This window comes from Phaseolus vulgaris, chromosome 2 (genome assembly GCF_000499845.2).
Source record: "Phaseolus vulgaris cultivar G19833 chromosome 2, P. vulgaris v2.0, whole genome shotgun sequence".
Lineage (NCBI taxonomy): Eukaryota > Viridiplantae > Streptophyta > Magnoliopsida > Fabales > Fabaceae > Phaseolus > Phaseolus vulgaris.
This window is the reverse complement of record NC_023758.2, coordinates 7,385,147-7,406,992: the sequence shown is the minus strand read 5'-3', so window position 1 is coordinate 7,406,992 and position 21,846 is coordinate 7,385,147. Positions and strand designations below refer to the sequence as shown.

The following is a 21,846-nucleotide window of genomic DNA, read 5'->3' as shown; positions in this document are numbered from 1 at the left end:
GACCACAAAATGCTACGTAATCCTTCCAAATATTTACATTACAATTTCTTGCATTTAAGCTCTTACATAATTAAGTGTTTTATACTTTTGATAGGTTCCCAAAGTGACCCAAGAGACCTATGCACATAATGTTTGAAAATCTAATATGGGTCGATTATTCAGAAAAAATTTGTCTTAAAGAAAATTATTTAAGTAAAATACGAATGTATGGAATCTTATTTTAATCACAAGATTTTTTTAACAAGTTATCTCAATTCACATAATATTTTTACAAATACACATTTAAGAATTAGATAAATATACGTTGAATATCTCACATTGATTAGAAGTTAATACATTTCATAATATATAAGTGACTGTAAATTTCATCTTATAAGCCAATTTTATGAGATTGAGTTAGGCTTAAAGTTCACTTTTTAATTTGATATCAGGTTACTCGGAGATCCCCCATTGACTAGAGATTAGGACATTTCTTAACCATGTAGACTTATTTATAACATTAATCACTACTTCAACTATTGTATATTGAATCTTGAATATTAGAAATGGAGACGCTCACAACAACTAAAGATCAAAACCATTAATATTTATTTGAGGAAATGATTCATTCCCCATTCGTATAAGAACATGATAAAAGAGCAACTACTTTTTTTTCTTTTTTTAAAAAAAATAAATAGTTGAAATTGTTTAGATGATAAGTATAGCCTCGGCGTGAGGGTGTGTGTTCAAAATCTCACATCGATTATAGATTAAGACATTTCATAATATTTAAGTGTGTTCAAACCTTACCTCGCCTTATAAACTAATTTTATGAGGTTGAGTTAGACATAAAATTCACTTCTTAATAGTGTATACACATTTATAACTTTAATCACTGCTTCAACTATCGTATATCGAATCTTAAATGTTAGAATATATTTTACAAATACTCCATCTCCTTTCGAGATGAGAACAATTAAAGATTAAAACCATTAATATTATTTAAAAAAATTAATGATTCATTTCCCTTTCATATAAGAATATAATAATAGAGTAACTATTTTTTCTTTTCTTTTATTTTAAATCAATAGTTGAGATTGTTTAGATGATAAGTATAGTATATTTTTTCATACAAATAACAAAGTAATATAGTAAAAATAATAAAGTAATATCTTTATAGTAAAATGTGTTCTGTATAACTGACGCTTATATTATAATTTTATCTCTTCCTCTTCATTAATATAAATAAAAAAAAGTAACAATAACAATGGAATGACACTAGAGAAGTAAAAAATCCCTACATGATTTGCATGTGAATTTTAAATACAGGGGAAGAGTTAAATATAAAAGTAAGGAATTTGATAAAAAAAAATCCAAAAAAATAATATAAAGAAAATAATATAAAAAAATTATTAATATAATAATAATACTTCATAAATAATTATACCTGTATTTCGTGGGATGCACTTATTAATAACACTAATTTCTTAAACAATTCAAAAGAAACTATCTTATGAATTATATAAATAGGTAGAAAATATCAAACAGATTTTAAATCCCAAAAAACTATCCACTAACATATTATTTATAATTTTTTATCCATAAGAAAATTGATATTAAAAAAATTAAAAAATATTTTAGGTCTGCAAAATAGTTTTCTTAAGTTTTAAAAGTTTCATAAAAAAAATCACATAACATTTCAGATATACTATTGATGAGCGAGAAATTTATACAAGAAATATTAAGCATGCTAAAACTAATAATACACACAAATGAGGAAGAAAAGAAAAAAAAAATATTGCAACATATGTTTTTTCTTTTTACCTTTCGTTTTTTCTTTTTAACCAATGTTTTAAGGATGAGAGATTATTGTATTATAAATGTCACTAATCCTATATCTATTACTAAATTAACCAGAGTCGTTAATTAAAAAAAAAATTAAAAATAACTTTTTCCACAATGAATTCCTATTTTTGATAAAATATTTTTCGAATTGTTTAATATTAAAAATTGTACTAGAAGAATTATTATAAATAGTATAATTAACATTTTCTACCTTCAAAATATACAACAATATTCTTCAAATTTAATTCAATTTTATCAGAACCTCTATGTGTTTATTTATTTTGTAACCCCTTTGAACATCGAATATAATTATTGCGGAGGATAATCTGAAAATTTTCTTTTTAGATTGATTATGAATTTCTTAAACGTGAATACTCAATTTTACTTTTCTAAAGATAAACTATGGAAATAAGTTTCTCAAAAGAAATACAAACTCCATGCTATAAATAATTTATAATCAATGTTTAAAAACTCAAATTAATAATGGATTAATGAATCATTGATTAATCACTCTAATAACTGAGCTAGTGAGGAAGAAAGAGAATCTTCTTCATAATAACTCCCTTTCTTATCTCATTTCAATAAGAAACTTTAAACTATAATTATATTTCCTCAATGTATTAATTGCATTAATTAACACGTATTTGTTATCATTGAGATAAAAGATACCGTCTTTTATTTTTAGTCTATTTGTTTATGTAAATAAAATTAAGCAACGTGAAAAAATGGTTTACATAATAATTTTAATATTCCAATTTGAAATATTTGTTTAGCTTTCTTATATATAAAGATAATTAATTTGGAAGTTAGTAATTTGATTGTATTATAAGTTTCTATTTTTTTGGTAAGTCTAATAATATTGTATTATTACTTAAGAAATAAACTTGAAAGCAATTTAAATATATTTTTTTTTAATTTTTTGAAGTGTTTTTTAAAAAAAAATTGTGACGATGGTGAACTTTAAAATAAAAACACTATGAAACAATAATTCATCTTAACAATATTATTTTAATAGATTTGAGATTAAAATATTAAATTTTATTTTCTTAGTCCTTAATTAGGAAAAAAAACAATTTTTCATTTTTATTACCTGAAAAATTTGTTCCACATATAATAATTTTGTATCAATTACAAGTCAAAACAATTTAAATAGATGTTCCAATACATATAATAATCTCGTATGAATTAAAAGTTGGAACAATTTAAATGGATAAATAAATTTTCAAATTAAAAAAAGGAATGATATCTCAAATATCAACAAACTTAAAGTTGTTTTTTTTCTAATTCTTCTTTTATTCGAGCTCGTGGAAAGAAAAGAATCGAGAAGAAAATATTAACAAGATTTTATTACCGACAAATGAATTAATATATTATCAAACATAATATTTTTAAATTAAATATACTATAAAATAATATTTGTCTCTTTTGTATTCTTATGATATAAGTTGGTGTAGTGCTCAATATGTTCCCAAGAACGCTATTTCAATTTCAAAACTATGATTTTAATTTTAATGAAAAATATCGAGCAAGTAATAACTGCTTAAGTAAATTTCCCATCCTTTCGGTTTTTTATAATATGCGTGATTCTATGGAGGAGAGAAAATAGAAAACACATTTTACTTAGACATTATATTTTGGTTTAGAAAAAATAGTTCAGAACTAGTTTTAGATTTTAAAATACGAATAAAATTTATTTTTATTAATACATTTAAAATATACTGATTCCTTTCAAACTCATTCTATATTAGAGGGAACAAATCATTAACTTCACGAATCACTGATAATTTCATAAAATTACAATTAAAATTTACACATGCATCTAACCACAATTTTGTATGAAAAAATCCTTTTATTTATGCTATAAAATATATCAAATTATAATGAAAATGTTACTCACCGAATTGTCTTTAATCAGTGGCACAACATGGTTATATTTGAAGACTTTGGTTCCCTACCTTTTTTAAAATTATATATAAATAAAATTATTTGTAATATTAGTATATTTTATATATTTGACACTCTAAAAGAATGCATACATATATATAAAAAAGTTTGATATCTCAGAATATTTCCTGATAATTCACTACCGTCTTTAATAGCAATAACAGTTAATAATAATTAAAGAAAAAAAATCTAGATTATAAAACAATAAGTGAAAAAAGAATGTTATATCCTTTGATTAAGAAGAAAAATAAAATAATATTTTTTAGAGCATCTTAAATTTCAAGACGTGGATATTCCTAGATAGTCGTTTTTTAAATAAGGGGCGATAAAGTCATTTAATTGTTAACGATAAAGTTGTGTATCCTTAAATTACTATAACAGGTTACAAAAAAGAAGAGTATTAAATAGAAAAACTAACGTTTCTGAAATATTTTGTTAAAAAATATAATTATATAGAAGCAATAAAAGGGAAGGTTTAATACGCGTAAAAATATATGAAATTTTGCAATTTAAGATTCCATAGTGAAGCTTAAGGATAAGGAGTATTATTAGGAAGGGGTCCAATCCCATTAATATGTTGGAAAAAGATTGATGCCCACTTCATCATACTTAACACCTAATTAAGTCAGACAAAGTGAGCACATTTTTGAAGTTGGAATTCATTAACAAAATGATAATTTTATCAGAATATTTCCAGAAAGAAATAACTATAAAAAGAAAAGAGTATAAAGAGGCTAATATTTATGTGTCTTTAACAGAGAAAGGTAAAGCAGCAAAAACCGCAGAACTGAGTCACAAAACAAAACAAAACAAGGTTCTCTTATCTTATACTTTGCTTAAGCTACCAAATCCCAATTATTGTGCCAAAAGCAACTTCATTGCAGTCTCCAATTCCAAAGCTGCTGAATTTTCAAATGATTTAAACTCTTCTTTGCTTGAATATTGAGTAATCATGAATACACATTAAGCAAAGACAATAACAATAACACCTTCCTCGTATACCCCCACCACCAACAACTTACTAGGTTATACTATACACTCTCTCCTCCTACAATTCAAAACCTGTCTCTAACTCAAACCATGCCTTCTCCACTGTTCCTCCTCTGTTTCATGCTCTGCATTTCCCACGCACACCAAATCATTCTGTTACCCTTAAGACACTCAATTTCCAAAACCCAATTTAACAGTACCCATCACCTTCTCAAAACCACCTCCACTCGCTCAGTCGCACGCTTCCACCGCCATCGCCAGAGCCAAAACTCAGTCTCTCTCCCACTTTCTTCAGGAAGCGACTACACCCTTTCCTTCAACTTAGGTTCACACCCTTCTCAATCCATAACCCTTTACATGGACACAGGCAGCGACCTCGTGTGGTTCCCATGCGCACCCTTCCAATGCATTCTCTGCGAAGGCAAATTCAACGCCACAACACCCCTCAAACTCACGCGCTCCCACCGCGTCTCCTGCCAATCCCCTGCATGCTCCGCAGCACACTCCTCTATGTCCTCCCACGACCTCTGCGCAATCGCACGTTGTCCTCTCGACAACATTGAAACCTTTGATTGCTCTTCTGCCACGTGTCCACCTTTCTACTACGCTTACGGCGACGGAAGCTTCATCGCGCGCCTCTACCGCGATTCGCTATCTATGTCCTCTCTTTTCCTTAAAAACTTCACCTTCGGTTGCGCCCACACCGCACTCGGTGAACCCACCGGCGTCGCGGGTTTCGGTTGGGGCTTGTTGTCCCTCCCTGCGCAACTTGCCACGCTCTCTCCAAACCTCGGTAACCGTTTTTCTTACTGTCTGGTTTCTCACTCTTTCGATGAACAACGAGTTCGCAAACCGAGTCCACTCATTCTCGGCCGCTACGACGACTCCGGCGAGGGTAGTGAGTTTGTTTACACCTCCATGCTTCGGAACCCGAAGCATCCTTATTTTTACTGCGTCGGTCTCTCCGGTATTTCCGTCGGGAAGAAGACTATTCTGGCGCCGGAGATGCTGCGGAGGGTGAACGGCAGAGGGGACGGCGGCGTGGTTGTTGACAGCGGAACCACGTTCACGATGTTGCCGGCGAGTTTGTATAACTCGGTGGTGAGTGAGTTCGACCGGCGAGTCGGGCGAGTTCAGAAACGCGCGAGTAAGGTGGAGGAAAAAACGGGGCTTGAACCTTGTTATTTTTTGGAAGGTTTGGTGGAGGTGCCTACGGTGACGTGGCACTTTGTGGGTAATGATTCAAATGTGGTGCTGCCTAGGGGGAACTATTTTTATGAGTTTTTGGACGGTGATGATGGGGTTAGGAGGAAGGTTGGGTGCTTGATGATGATGAACGGTGGTGATGACAGTGAGTTGAGCGGTGGACCTGGGGCCACACTTGGGAACTATCAGCAGCAAGGGTTCGAGGTGGTGTATGACTTGGAAAACCAGCGCGTGGGTTTCGCTAAGAGGGAATGCGCTTCGCTTTGGGATAACCTCAACCGTCACAAAAGCTAGTGTTTACTGTTCTCTGTACCACCGGATTAAAGATTCTGTCAATTGGATCGGGTCGGGTCGGGTCTGGTCTCTTGTAAATGGAAAAATAAGGTGGTGGGTTTGGGTTCGGGCTCCCTTCTTCAAGTGTATGATATGAAAACTAAGTGAAGTACAAATGCTTACAGTTTTTTTATGATTTTTTTGTACGATTAATTTTTTTGTTTGAAATCGTGTCTGGTGTGTTTGATTAAAACATCATGAGTATTTAACGTTAGTTAGTTTATTTTGCTAAATATTTTGGAGGGAAACTATGTGTACCATAAGATAACATATCTACATAATTTCACTAACGTTTAAATGGAAGTCTGTTATCGTGGAAGTATAAGTTAATGTAAATTCATTTTATGTAATCTATTTCTCTCAAAATATCCATTTGTTTTAACTCAGCTTTTCATGACATGTCAAAAAAGTTTAGATATTTAATTTTGGGTTTTAGAGATTATATATCTACGTTTCATTTATTTATTCCTAACCTTTGTTTCTCTTAGTTTAAAATATTAAATGTTTGTTTCTGACATTCCATCTACTGAATATTTTGGGAGTGGGTGGGGGAGGGTAGCCTATTTTGGAATTTTATACACAACCTAAGTTTATATCTTATTTGTCCAAAAAAGAGAGAAGAGGCATATGAATATTGCTAATTTATAAATAATTTAAATAATAATATCTAAAAGGAAAAAATAATATAGGTATAGTATTCAATATTCAACCTGGAATGAGTTATAGGGTTAAATACGAAAATAATTCCTAAATTAATGAAAACTTAAAGTTTATAATAAAAAAGTTTTTTTTATTAAAGAAATTATTAAGGAAATAATAATTATCAAATTATATGCTATTGTATGCAATATTTGACGATATTATATGCAATTAATTTAATAATTATATAATCTCATGATTAGTATTCTACCTAATTAGATTGGAATTTGGGGAATAGAAATTCTTTATATATTTCCTATACATGAAGTGATGTAATATACACATAAACCTTTCTTCTTCTATTTTTTATCATTTTCTTATATGGTATCATAGCACCGATCTTGGTGCCCTGACAACCTCTCCATTTTTATCCCCTAAATAAAAAATCATGTCTGGCAAAGAAGGCACCAGTAACGAGTTCGATAGAAACCTTGTACAACGCTTCAGTGTTGAGCAAATTCAGCAATTGGCAATGGCTATTACTCGCTCAACAATAACGGTAAAAGTGACACGTTTGTTAGCTCTACAGGTCTGCTTGCCCATAACTCCTCTTCTAATTCTGCTTTTACGAAACCATGGATTTTGGATAGCGGAGCAACCGATCACATTGCATCTGATTCACGATTTTTCACACACACTTCATCATCATTTATTTCAAATGTTAATCTGCCCACAGGCTCAACTGCGTCCATCCCATCTACGAGCACAATTAAATTCAATGACAATGTTCATTAGTAAGATAACCAGTTCACTAAATTGTTGTGTCGTACAAGATTTGGCTATGGGGAGGATGATTGGCTCGGGTAAAACACGCAGGCTTATACTACATGTCTCTCTTCCAAAGCCCACGCATCTCAAATATCGACCGATCCTGATTTATGGCACAAGCGCCTTGGATATCCTTCTCTGGCGTGTCTACAACTTGTATCTTCCTTACTACCTATCCCTATCAATAAAAATCTCATCCCATTCATAATAATTGTAGTATTTGTCCTAACGTTAAACAGACAAGGCTACCATTTCCTTTAAGCACAATAAAATCTCATTCTCCATTTAATCTATTGCATTGTGACATTTGGGGTCCTCATAAAACCCCAACTCATTTTGGAAAATGTTTTTTTCTCACTATAGTCGATGACTATACTAGATGTACTTACCTATTTCTTATGAATCACAAATCTGAAACCCAACATCTCTTAGAGTCATTAATTACATTTGCACAAAATCAATTTCAAGCATCTACTAAAATCATCCGCGTTGACAACAGACTGGAATTTATTTCAATGTATGATTTTTTTTCTCAAAAAATGTATTGAATGTCAACGCACTTGTGTCTACACTCCTCAACAAAATGGAGTAGTAAAACGCAAACATAGACATGTTTTAAACACAGCACGAGCCCTTCTATTTCAATCCAATTCACTATTAGAATTTTGGGGAGAATGCGTTTTAACCGTCACATATATCATTAATCGTTTGCCATCACCTTTACTAAAAAATAAATCACCTTTTGAGCTACTATATAATCAACCACCTTCACTTTCTCACCTAAAAACTTTTGGTTGCCTCTGTTACGCAACTGCTGTTTCACCTAAGCAAAAATTTGATCCGCGCGTCCGACAATGCATCTTCATTGGTTATCCTCACAGTCAAAAAGCATACAAATACCTTAGATGTTGGATTGACATTTGAGCAAGATGAATCACTTGGTCAATGCATAGTTGGATATTGTGATTCTGATTATGCAGGTGATTTGGATAAGCGACGGTCTACAACTGACTATTTGTTTACTTTAGCAAAAGCGCTAGTTAGTTGGAAGTCTACCTTGCAGTCTACAGTGGCTTTGTCTACGACAGAGGCAGAGTATATGGCGATTACAGTGGCTTCATGGGTTGCTTAAAGACTTGGGAGTTGGCCAGAAACAACTTGAGTTATATTCTGACAGTCAGAGTGTTATTCATTTAGCAAAGAATAAAGTCTTTCATGCACGGACGAAACACATTGATGTTCGCTATCACTTTGTGCGTGAGATTCTCGAAGAAGAGGAGATTGTTCTCCAGAAGATTCACACTACGGAGAACCCAGATATGCTCACCAAGGTGGTTACAAGGACCAAGTTTGAACATTGTTTAGACTTGGTTAATATCTTGCACATTTGAAGTTGGCGCCCGGAGGCGCAAATTTGAAGCACTGCAAAGTTTGTTTTTGTTATGTTTTGAGAAGATTTGTTTTAGGTGGGACTTGAAATTAAGTCAAAGTGGAGATTTGTTGATTTTGGCTTAATCCCAAGTCCCACATCGGAGGGTTCATTGTTTGGGAAGGAGGTTTGAGGGTTATAAATTAAACTCTCATCCTTCATTGTTATATATCTCAATTTTGTAATATCTTCTCTCATAATAATAAAAGTGAGTTGTTTTTGCTGTGCTCGGAGATTAGGCTAAATTGACTGAACTCCGTTAACAATTTTCTGGTGCATTTTTTCTCTTTATCTCTTTTATTATTCCGCTTTATTTATTCAATATTATTTATCGGGTAGCTCTGTAAATCATATAAATAAAAGAGCTTAGATGGTGAAAAAATCTTCAAGATTTTTTTCACCTATTTTAATAAATTTATTGAAACTGTACCGTTGAATGTCACATAAATCAAAATAAGTGGATTTTTATATGAACAATTGACTTATTTTATATAGATTATAAAATTAAATTTAACATTTATGGTTCATATTTTTAAAAAAAATATCGTCTAGCTTCAACAAAATTGTCTTCAAAAGAATAAAAATAATCTTAAAGGCGAGAGAAGAATAAAAATAAAATAATGTATTGTATTGTAGTTAGTGTAGTAAGAAACTTACATATATACATGCATGGACACCTACTTCCAATCACGCACACGTGTGCTTCTGGATAACCCATACTCCAACCCAAAACAGTTAATAAAAAGGTACAGTTGTATCATTTTGTCGTTATTAACCCATTTGGACCACGTAAAAGAAAGTGGAGAATATAAAAAATAAGATTAAAAATGAGTTCAAAAAAGTTGTTTATTATGTATGTAAAAAATAAAACTTTCCAATATTTATTATTGTAATATATATAGGCGTAGATAACACAATTAATTAATTATGTCGTCTACAAAATAAATTGATTTTTTTTTACTTTTATTTATATATAATACTTATATATAAAGAAGGAGATTTTCTCTTTAATTTTATTTTATTTTATTTTATACTTATATCAATATTTAATTTTATTTTTTTTAAAAGATATTAAGACAGTTATAAAAAACAGTTTTCAATGTAGAATATATTTTTTTGAATTTAATTTTTTAAATATATCTCAATTTTTTTAATTTTCATATGCAGTTATTACTTTATAATTTGAATTTTTGAGATTTTATCACAACTTTTTTTTCGATCTTTCTTATTTTATCTCTCTTCTTTTTTTTAAATTCAGTAATATAACTTTCATGCTTTGTATCTCCATACTCTCTATTTCTTCCCTAAATACAGATACACATAAATTTATATTTCATTTAAATAAATATAAATATAAATATAAATATATAAAAAAAAATACAAAGCACGAAAACACTTGTATTCCTTATAGTTAAGGGTGGACATGGATTGGATTTTCCATTATCCAATTTAGATCCAATCCAAATCCAAATAAATGGATTGGATTTAAAATCCATATCCACTTTAACTAGATCAAATATATTTGGATTTTTTTTAAAATCCATTTAAAGTGGATTGAATCCAAATTAAATCTACTTTGTTAATTATATTAAATATACTTTGTCAATTACATTAAATCCATTTTGATATAGATAGAGACTAACTTGGCTCGAACTGGGCCTAAGCCGACTCAAACTGGATGCAGACCAACTCGGCTCTACATCGACCCTGACCCAGACGACTCGACATCGGTCCGGGCCCGGACGACTCGACATCGGCTTGGGCCCGGACAACTCAACATCGGCCCCAACCCGAACGACTCGACATCGGCATGAGCCCGTTGACATCGGCACGGCCCGTTCAGCTCGACATCAACTTGAGCCTGCTCGGCTCGACATCGGCCTGGGCCCGCTCGCCTCGACATCGGTCCGGGCTCGATCGTCTCGACATCGATCGGGCCCGCTCGATTCGACATCGATTTGGGTTCGCTCGGCTCGACATTGGCCTGGGTCCGCTCGGCTCGACAACGACCCGGGCCCGGCCAGCTCAAAATCGACCCGGGCCCGCTCGCTTCGAAATCGGCCCGGGCCCGCTCGCTTCGAAATCGGCCCGGGCCCGCTCGGCTCGACATCGACTTGGTCCTAGTTTGCTCGACATCGGCCCGGGCCCAGTCGACTCAACATCGGCCCGGGCCCAGTCGACTCAACATCGGCCTGAGCCCGGTCGCCTCGACATCGGCTCGGGCCCGGTCGCCTCGACATCGGCTCGGGCCCGGTCGCCTCGACATCGGCTCGGGCCCGGTCGCCTCGAAAACGGCCTGGGCCCAGTCGCCTTGAAAATGGCCTGGGCCCGGTCGCCTCAAAATTGGCCCAGGCCCGATCGTCTCGATATCAACCATACCTGCTCGCTTCGACATCGATTTGGATTCGCTCGGCTCGACACCGGCCCGGGCCTGAACAACTCAAAATCGGTCCGAGCCCGCACGACTAGACATCAGCCTGGGCCCGCACGACTTGAAATCGGCCCCGGCCCGCACGACTCAACATTGGCCCAAGCTCGAATGACTTGATATCGGCCTTGACCCCCTCGGCTCGACATCGGCTTGGACCCGCTTGGCTTGACATTAGTCCTGACCCGCTCGGCTTTACATCGGCCCGGGGCCATTCGGCTCAACATGGACTTGGGTCAACTTTGCTCAACCTGCGCCTGAATTGTCTTGGTTTAACTTGGATCGGACCAAATCAAAATCCAACCTAAAATATAATTTGGATAATCCAAAAATGTATCCAATCCATATCCAATTAAATGGATTAGATTTAAAATTCAAAAATATGAATTTAAATTTGAAATAAATCCATTTAAATGAATCAAAACTAATATAAATTTAAATAATTATGGATTAGATTTTGTAATTTGGATTTTTTTTAAAAAGTATGAACCTAGAAGACTTTTTCATTTAAATCACTGGTAATTGCACGTATAACATATACCATTATCATGTTGATTCAAAAAGTACCATAAAAGTCGTTAACTCTGCATTTAACTATCTTATTAATATATTTTGTCTTTTCTATTTGACTGCTCTCTCTATAGAATAATTTAAAAAAAAAATCATTTACCCTTATAACTTAAAATGTTAATTTTAGCTTGTCAGACATTTCTATCTTTATGACACGGAGACAGAGACATAACATAATTAGAAGTGACAGCTTGCAACCAAACTGCATGCACTTGCAAAATTAAGGTGATTTTTGTTCAATGATTTTTAGTTTTAAAACATTTTAAATTAAAAAATAAAAAGTTTACTCAGTTTTAGTTTTTAATTTAAACATATTTAAAGTTAAAATCTATTTGGCATTTTTTATAAGCATTATAATGAAGAATTCGAAAATTGAACTATACATTACAAAGTTTTAAAATTTTTAATTAAGAATAAATTTAGGAATATAATTATAAATACATTAAATAAAAATATTCTAGTTAGCTATTTTATTTACTCATTTTAGTAAAGAAAAATATTTTATGTAATCAACACATTAACATTTTATTTATTAAAAAAGTAAAAAGTAATTTGAAAATAATTTGTTACATTTCTTTTTTTTTTACTTCATATGAATTTCGACTTATAACTCTAAAAATATGAAAGGACAAAATTACTCTTGAGTATTTTTTTTTAACTTCGTAGTACTCTCGCAAAAAAAATATCATTTCCAGAAGGATAATTTTGGAACAGACTAAAACTCATTCAGGAAAGTCATTTCATAAAAAAATTAACATATTTTCGGTAAAATCACTTTGGAGCATTTTGTAGTGAAATTTATTATTACTGCGTTTTTTAAGAGTCTAAATTTTATCCTAAAATTATATTTTCAGAATGGGTAGGTGAGACATTCCAGAATGAATTTAACATATTTTTTTGAAATATTATTGTAAAATGAATTCTGAAAAAATTCAATTACTTAGTAATGGCAAATCTCATTATAGGGTATTCTAAAATTATATTTATAAAAGGAGATAAAAAAAAAGAGTTGAGGATGTAATGAGGTGCAGAAGGAAGCTATGGGTGGTGAAAGAAAGAGCCCAAAAGAAAAACTATAAAATGCTTTCTTATTGGGCTAGAGTTCAATGATGACAAAACTGTTAATTGGGCCATGTGTCTGAGAAGCCCAGATAGAGAGGTCAAACAGGCTTCAAAGGGCTAATTCTCCCCGCACCATATCACTGACCAGCATCCAACACCTACAGAGAAATTGACTATTTTATCCTTAATATTTTGGATATCCATATGCTTGTCCGGAACTAATACCAATAAGTGTCTTTCGGATATCACCATCCATAATCTTATCGAGACACTCAACAATGACTTCCAGATGTCAACTTATTTTACTTTTCAACCACCGATATCTAGAAACACCTTTGCACCATTGTGAGTGCATCTACCACCACAACAAACGACTACACTACCATTACCTCCAGTCAAAACGCTCTCATCATAGGAAACTCGAGCTCCTTTACAGATTTTTTTTAAATAAAAGTCACAAGGACAGTTTGGGATTTAAATAAAAAATGTTGGGTGCGGATCAATTAACGGAAAATTAGCTGCTTCTAAGATAGGCTGTGTTAACCCAAAGTTTCAAATTTTTTTAAAAAATAGTGTCGATGAAGAAAATCACTGGTAATGATTCATTGCTCTCGAAAGCAGTCATATAAAGGAAGCACTTAAAAAAAGTTATAAATTTATCAAATATTAATTTATATATATTTTTGTCACTATGGAATTAGTAAAAAATATTTTCTTTTCTGATTAATTTGTTATGGAAATATTATTATTAGTGACGTAAAGGTTAAGGTGTATTCCGATGTAGTTCAAAAAATGAGATACCGAACTTGGTTGGTTTGTTTTGGCGGTTCCTTGGAACACACATAATTCCAATACCATTCTTCACCAGCGTCTGCTTCCTACGTCAATTATCACTCTTTTCCTCTTCCTATTGATTCTTCATTCCACCTGAATTCCTTCTCGTGAGTATTCTTCTCTTTTCCTTTTCTTTTGATGTTTGTTATATTACACCAACCTCTTTCTACTGTTTCACAATTCCTTCCTTCTGTTAGTTACATTTTTTCCCCATCTGATTCCAATTTTCATGTAGAATTTAACGCTTGTTCAATTAACTTTTAGTCGTGCATCCTCACGTACGGTTCGTATAAAGTAATGATTCATTTTGATCTTCATGCCACCCTCAAGTAGTTGTAAAATTTCTACGGTTAAAAATTATGGCCATCGATTATGGTTTTCGATAGTGAGAGGTATAAGATTTTAAACATGGATTTTGATTCTTTAATTCCAATTTATCTGTAAAAGAATTACAGTGAGAAATTAAATTTATTTCTGGCGTGCAAACAGTAATTTGAAGGCACGCAATTGCAAGCTATAAGATCTATTGAATATATTTTGTATGTATGAATGCACGTTTTCTGTAGCATTGGGATTACAAATGAGAAGTTCGAAGGAAGAGTCCGAAGACAGGGACGTGACTATAGCAAGAGGTGATGGAGAAGATGAATTGTGTTCTGGTTTTCAGGGATTGAAGTTTGACAGTGGAAGTGGTAGTGGTAAGAGAAAAAAAAGTATTCATCCCCCGATTGAAACGCATTGGGATCTGCATTCATCAGCGTCAGGGAAAAGGTCTAATTCGTCCCCTGTCAAGTCACTCTTGTCATACCCGTTCACGAAATTTAGGAAGAGTAAAAGCCTTGTGATGATTATTGAAGGAGCTCGTGATCCTAAGGATAAACAAATTGTCGACTCTTTTCGCCAAATGCTATTGCAAGAAGCTATCTTGCCACCTAAGCATGATGATTATCACACTCTTCTGAGGTATATATACATATAAACATGTATCTCTTAATTGCTGTTCTATGACAAGTTTAATTAATTGCAGAGTTAGCTTTCTAACTCCATAGCTTTTCAATGATGCAAGGTTTCTGCGTATGAGGGATTTCGACATGCCAAAATCCAAAGAAATGTTCCAAAATTATCTCAAGTGGCGAAACGAATTTCGAGTAGACCTGCTTCCAAAGGTGAACGAACAACTTTAAACTTGTAGGTTGTATTATATATGCGGGGTTCACATATTAGCACGTAATCAGGAATTCACAACTTTAAATGTTAATGATTTTAATGAAATTTGAAGCTGTGGATTGCTCAATTAACATTATATGCGGGGTTCACGTATTGGCACATAATCAGGAATTCCATTTCACGGAGTACAATGAAGTGAAGAACTGCTACCCTCATGGATACCACGGAGTTGACAGATACGGAAGACCCTTGTATATTGAGAGAATTGGGATGGTAGACCTTAACAAACTGGGGCAAGTTACCACATTTGAAAGGTTTATCAAACATCATGTGTCAGAACAAGAGAAAACTCTCAAACTAAGATTCCCTGCATGTTCTCTAGCAGCTAAAAGTCACATAGCATCCACTACAAGTATCTTGGATGTCAACGGAGTTGTAAGGACATTTTTCTGAACATTTTTCTTTTCCTGTTTACCTTAACTTGCTAGACATGGGAGAGAGGACTTGCTAAGTTTACAGTGAGAAAAATAGCCTTTTCAAAAAACTATCCAAAATGTAACCTTGTTATGATCTATTTTGGGCTCACTTCACTTTCTAGTGCTACATATACATATCTATATCATAAGGTATCTAAATACTGATACAATTATTTGGTTTACTCTTACATTCCAGGGAATGTCTAATTTCTCAAAGCCCGCGAGGTACCTCTTTATGGAAATTCAGAAGATCGATAGCTGTTACTATCCTGAGGTAATTTTTTAGATTATAGCTCATATGCTATGATTTGGATACGCTTGTGATAAATGTGACACTGGAGGTCACTTTATCTGATGATAAGTCTTGTTTTGAAGTTGTTAACAGTCATTCAACATAACATGAAATAATTATAATCTATACATGGTGTAATTTCTGGTACATTCATGGTGCAATTTATCACTAACGACTTTATGAAGTTGCGAATGAAACAGAGAGAGAGAGAGAGGAAACAAAATAGAGTTGTAAACCTCAGCTACTTGCATTTCTATGGCTAATTACCTTGAGATATTGATATTCTTTTTTGTACTGAAAAACAGGTTGTTAAGATTTTTTAATCATGCGAGATGGAGAAGATATGCTTAAATGTTGTGTTTATGAGATGAGTACGTAGTTAATTATTAATAAGCTATTTATTTTTGCAGACTCTAAATAAGCTATTTATTATTAATGCCGGATCTGGGTTTAGGATGCTGTGGAAAGCAGTAAAGACATTCCTAGATGTACGCACAGTAGCAAAAATTCAGGTATGAATAATTGAAAATATTTATTATTTCATTATCAGATGCCATGAATTTGCACATGTTATTGTTGTATTACTTTCTGGCCTGCATCCATGTTGAACGTGCAAGATTGCTGCTACAGGTGTTGGGCTCTAATTATCTCGGTGTGCTGCTTGAGGCTATCGAGCCGAGGTAATGTGACTTCTCCATGAATATGACTATATGAGTACTGGGAATGTGATACAAAACATGATAAATGTTTGAATAATATAAAGAAGTTGTAGATTAGATTGATATGCTAAGCATACATTTATAATAAAAGAGATTAACAAATTCGCATATCACTAGTAAGGACGAAAGAGCCTGATTAAAGAAACAAGGGGAAATTGAACGACAGGAAAAGAAATTCATTTGCACGTATAAAAAATAATATCAACTAGTAAACAAGTACCTTATGTTTACGGATACTCAGCATATATATGCTTCACAAGTAGCAACTTTTACCTTGCTGATGAATTACTGCTATTAACAAGAAAAATATTTTTTTGAGATTCTGCATATAATGAAGTTCCTACATTTCATTGTCTGATTTGCAGTAATTTGCCAACTTTTCTGGGTGGTAATTGCACATGTTCCGATTATGGAGGTTGTCTGATGAGTGATCGAGGCCCCTGGAAAAATCCAGAAGTGTTGGAAATGATTAAGGTTTGGCAGTATTGTGAATGAGATTACTACTCTTGATTTTTTGGTTCTGAATTTGTGATCTAGAAATAGTTGAGAGGGGCATGTCTATCTCATTGGCTATATATATGCAGGTTGTTAACTTGAGAGAAGAGATTGATGGTAAATGCGAGGATGTTGAGGTGGCTACAGAAGATTCCTCGATGCCTAAAAAGGTGAGGTAGTATTAATTGTTCTACCAATGGTATGGGTTCTGTTGCTTAAGATAGTGAAATATGCAGGTTGACATGCAAACCGAAGATGACGATAATACTGCGAGTCTGCTTGAGGAGACAGCGTGCGCGGGGTCAGACTCTGCATGTACTTGTCGGTTAGCAATGCAAAAAATTGATTGCCTTGAAGCTAGTCTTGGAGACATAAAGGATGTGAGTTTTCATAAAATTAATGATTACATTTTAAGGTTAAGGCAATCCCAATGCTTCGGGATTTTTCACGATACTTGTAAATGTCGCAGAAAATCAAAACGCTGGAAGATGCACTTCAAGACACCAAGATGGTGAGATTAAAACACTTTCATGAACGTTTCCTCTAGCACTGACAAATGACCCGTGTTTTTATCTTTACTTTTTGTTTTCTCTTTCAGGCATTGAAAGAACATGCACATCATCCAGAACAGCCCACAGTATAAAAGTGGCTAGTGTTAGACTGTTCCAGCAATCGTTTAAAAAAACGCTGTTCAGTCAGTGTATTGAATTTTTCCCAATTCCCATTGTATTGTTATATTAAAGTTTACCAGACTCTCCTATGTTAATATCCTGACATGGTGGTTGCACAAAATTCTACCAATACTTGTACAGAAAGAAAAAATAAAATAATTTTACGCAGGAATATATATCTTTTGAGACACTATTGAGATGATATTTGGTAAGTGTAGAAACAGTAAAAAATAAAGAATAATAATTTTTTAGGATTGAAAACACGGTTTATACTTTCTTTTGTATAAAAGGAAAATGATACTTTCACGAGTTGTATATAACTTGATGTATAAATTTAAAAATAAATATATATAATAAAAGATAAATTTGTAATTAAATTATATATATTAAAATGATAGTATTAAAAGTTGTAATGTGGTGGTATAAAAAATTTAAAGTTCTCGCTATATCATTACTCAAATATGTTTTATTAAGAGAAAATAAATAAACTTTACACTTTCTTGTTCTTTATATAAATAATGGGAGTGAAAAAGAAAATAAAGAATTGGAGAAAAATAAAGATAATTTAGTTGAGGAGGAAAAAAGAAAAATGAAGATAAATAATAAATATTATTTTATTATAAATAATAAAAAAACAAACAGAAAATTCCTTTCATAAAGGTTATTTGATTTTAAGGAATTTATTATTATAATTATCATTAATATTTTATTCTAAATAATTGCTATTTTTATTTATTTTAAATTTAAAGTTTTTTTTTTTACTTTACCTTTATTATGATAGAAGAGTCAGGTAGAATTGGGAGAACTGGATCTGTATTTTTTTTATTTTTAAACACAGCTGATGATGCATTTTCGTTTTTTGTTAAGAGTGAGACTTGTTTTACAAAGTTTGATCTTGTGAGACACGTTTAGGATTAATAAGTGTTGGGTTTAGATACATTTAAAGTTCTCAACTTCCTCAAATAAATTATGTTTTATGAAAATCAATTATTTCTCATAAACTTTTTGTCGATTCTTTTTATGAATTCAATAATGTGTATTGTTAATTAAGGATATTTTGTTTTTGTTTTTAAATAATTTTTTAAAAATATTAATGTACTAGGTGCACAAAAAAAATAAAGATATTCTGCATAGAAAAAAAAAGGAATGAATGAGGAGAGGAATGATTTGGTTAGAAAAAAAAATGAAAAAAGAAGTTTATTTCATTTATTTTTAATAATTTTATTTATTATTATAAATTTTATTTATTATATTTGATCAAATTAACATTAATTTACTATTTACTATTATAATAAAAATGAAAAGGTGAAAAAAGTAGGCTATAAATTATTATAATACTTCATATTAATTTTAGGCTATAATATTCTAAATATGATTTTTTTTTCACAGTATAATTAATTATAAAATTAATTAATTTTTAATGTTTTCGTACATTTAGTTATTTTAATTAAGTTTCTTAAAAAAATTCAATTGAATATCCAAAATTTCTATATTATTTTAATTGAGTTCTTGTTTTTTACACGAAAATGAATTGTTAATTCATTGTATTATCATAGCTGGTGTGTTTTTGATGGAGGAGGGTCAAGCACATCTCACCATGGAAGCCAAGACCTAAAGCTAGACCGTGATGAGCGTCTAGACTCAAGGAAGGAGCGTTTAGGACGTGATGAGGGAATGCTACACATGGAGCGTCTAGGAAGAGACCTAGACCGTCTAGGCCCTATTACAAGGTCAATGGCTAAGCACATTCACGCCCAATTGGATGAAGCCACGGATGGAAGAGAGAAAGCCTTGTACATGTTACATGGAGGCCCATTAGGGGTGCTTAGTAATTAGAGTAGTGTTAGAAAGCATAAATGAGTGAACATTCTAGAACTTGTTTACTTGGCCGGTCATGAGCACATGTGCCTTGTCATTGTGCATTTCATTTGGCTCTCATTTCATTAGGAATTAGCTTAGTTTTTACGGCCCTATAGCTTATAAATAGGAAGGCCATCTCTTGTATTTTCCAAGATTATTGTGAGTAAAGTTATGCTGCCATTTTTGTGCCAAGTTTTGCTTCTACCTAGATTCTAGGCTCTAATCTTCACATCCTTCACCTTTCCTTGGGCTAGTCGAACCTCCCAACTTCCATACATACCATGCACCTTCAAGATCACCATAGCTCTTAGGAGGATCTTGCACACACACATCCATGGCTTCCGCACCATCCTTTACATGATTCTAAGAAGAACTTCATGAATTTGCCATCATTTGGTATCATGAGCTTAGGTTCTCCAAGATGAGTTGTTCTTGGTCTTTTCATTTTTAGTTCTTCTTTATTTCAGGTTGTCATCTTATTTTCCATAATTGTCTTGTTGTTTTTTACATTTTAATTTGTTTTGGTGTGCTATTTGAAAGATCCAACCGGTGCACTTTGTTCAATTGCTCTTGAACAATTCTTGTGCAAATTGTGATAGGATTCCATACACCTTTGAGTTGCTGTTTTCTTTTAGGTTTTTGAGTCTTTATTGCACTTTTAATTTGGTTCATATTATGCTCTTTGAGTCTTTAATTTCTGAATCCATATATGTTTTTTTCAAGTCATGTTCATCCACAATGTCATCAATTCATAGTAGTCCTTTGATTGGCTTGATTGTTTCTTGATTTTGGGTATATGCTTTTGCTTTGAATCTGCTGTTCATTTGATCTTTTGGTGCCTTTTTAATTTTAGTTTGAGTTCCTATTTGTGTTTAGATCTTACACAAATTCCTTTTCTCAATTCCATTGTGTTTAAATTTTGGTATCTTACTGTTTTTTCCAGTTTTTCCAGAATCCCCTGTTTCACATTCTCTGTGCTGGCTGTTTTGTTCCAGAAAAATATTTTCACTCATAGTAAAATTTTGATTCTCTGGAATATGCAAGTTTGAAGTGTTACAGAAAAGACAAAAAAAGAATTAGCTCAAAAGAGTCAACAGAAAAAAAATGATAAATATTTTAAAACCAGTGTGCAAATCTGAGGCGCTACAACTGACGTAACTGAACACTGAAATTGAAAAATTTATTAAAAACAAATGGTTCATGCGTTTTGAGTGATTCCAAAGCCAGATTTTAGCTAAGATCTTGAATATCTTGCATATCAAATTTCAGAATCAAATCTAAAAAGCACAGCTCAGCATAAATTGGGGAAAAACACGTTTCTGGCCCACAACAATTTTCTAGTGGTGCTGTTTTTTATTTTGTAATCTAATTCTAGTGTCATTCTTAGGAATTCTTTTGTGTGCCTACCTTTATTTGAGTAACTTTTATTTGCTTGCTTAATATTTCTTGGACCTCTTTCTAGTTGTCATAATCTAACTCCTTTTGGTGGTATTGTTTTATTCAATTAAATTGTTTCTTGCTTTTGTTCTTTGACCTCTAATTTGGTACTGGAATTTATTCTCCCTTGGTGCTTAATTGAATGGAAACTTGACTTGGGTAAGGTCTAGTCTTTTGATAGGTGCTGGAATTGGAGAATTAAGACCTTCATTCTAAGGGGAAACAAAGACAAGGCAGAATCAAGCTTTCTTGAAAACACCACAAACACTTGGAGGGCCAACAAGCAAAGACAACAAGGAAGTTCCTTTAGCAAAAAGAGGATCAACAAAGGGAGTTTTCTTAATTTCCTTGCAACTTAGTTTGTGTTAATTACCTCTTAATTACGTTATTAGACGGTGAGTGTGTCTTCAAGGGGCTCCAAGTGTCCAAGAAGCCTCACCTAGGGCCAACTAGTGTAGAACTCTTTAATTAGCAATTGTTAATTGTTTTTAGTTGCTTTTCTATTGATTAATTAGTAACGCTTTGTGTGGTTGTTTTGTTAAGCTTTGTTAAAACCGTCTAGCTTTGTTAATTAGTTAGCTTACATTGTTTTCTTGCATTGAAAAAAAAATTTGATTTCTCAACTTAATTGTGTTCTAAGTA

General features: G+C 32.7%; 2 protein-coding genes across 3 annotated transcripts; both read left to right on the top strand.

Annotated features, from left to right (window-relative positions):
* Positions 1 to 4,518: 4,518 nt before the first annotated feature.
* Positions 4,519 to 6,430, top strand: LOC137810541 (probable aspartyl protease At4g16563). The gene has a single exon (XM_068611879.1). The coding sequence runs from the start codon at positions 4,849 to 4,851 to the stop codon at positions 6,256 to 6,258; it is 1,410 nt and encodes a 469-aa protein (XP_068467980.1). The 5' UTR covers positions 4,519 to 4,848; the 3' UTR covers positions 6,259 to 6,430.
* A 7,624-nt stretch (positions 6,431 to 14,054) lies between these two features.
* On the top strand, positions 14,055 to 18,083 carry LOC137810540 (phosphatidylinositol/phosphatidylcholine transfer protein SFH11-like). 2 transcript variants are annotated; one of them, XM_068611878.1, is made up of 12 exons: positions 14,055 to 14,194; positions 14,654 to 15,050; positions 15,154 to 15,253; positions 15,423 to 15,689; positions 15,927 to 16,004; positions 16,433 to 16,534; positions 16,653 to 16,702; positions 17,107 to 17,215; positions 17,326 to 17,406; positions 17,473 to 17,616; positions 17,706 to 17,747; positions 17,835 to 18,083. In XM_068611878.1, exons 2-12 carry the CDS (start codon positions 14,668 to 14,670, stop codon positions 17,877 to 17,879), a joined length of 1,401 nt encoding a protein of 466 aa, XP_068467979.1. In that variant the 5' UTR covers positions 14,055 to 14,194; positions 14,654 to 14,667; the 3' UTR covers positions 17,880 to 18,083. The 2 variants fall into 2 exon arrangements, with proteins under 2 accessions (XP_068467979.1, XP_068467978.1); XM_068611877.1 differs by lacking the exon at positions 14,055 to 14,194 and adding an exon at positions 14,272 to 14,479.
* The last annotated feature ends 3,763 nt before the right edge of the window (positions 18,084 to 21,846 follow it).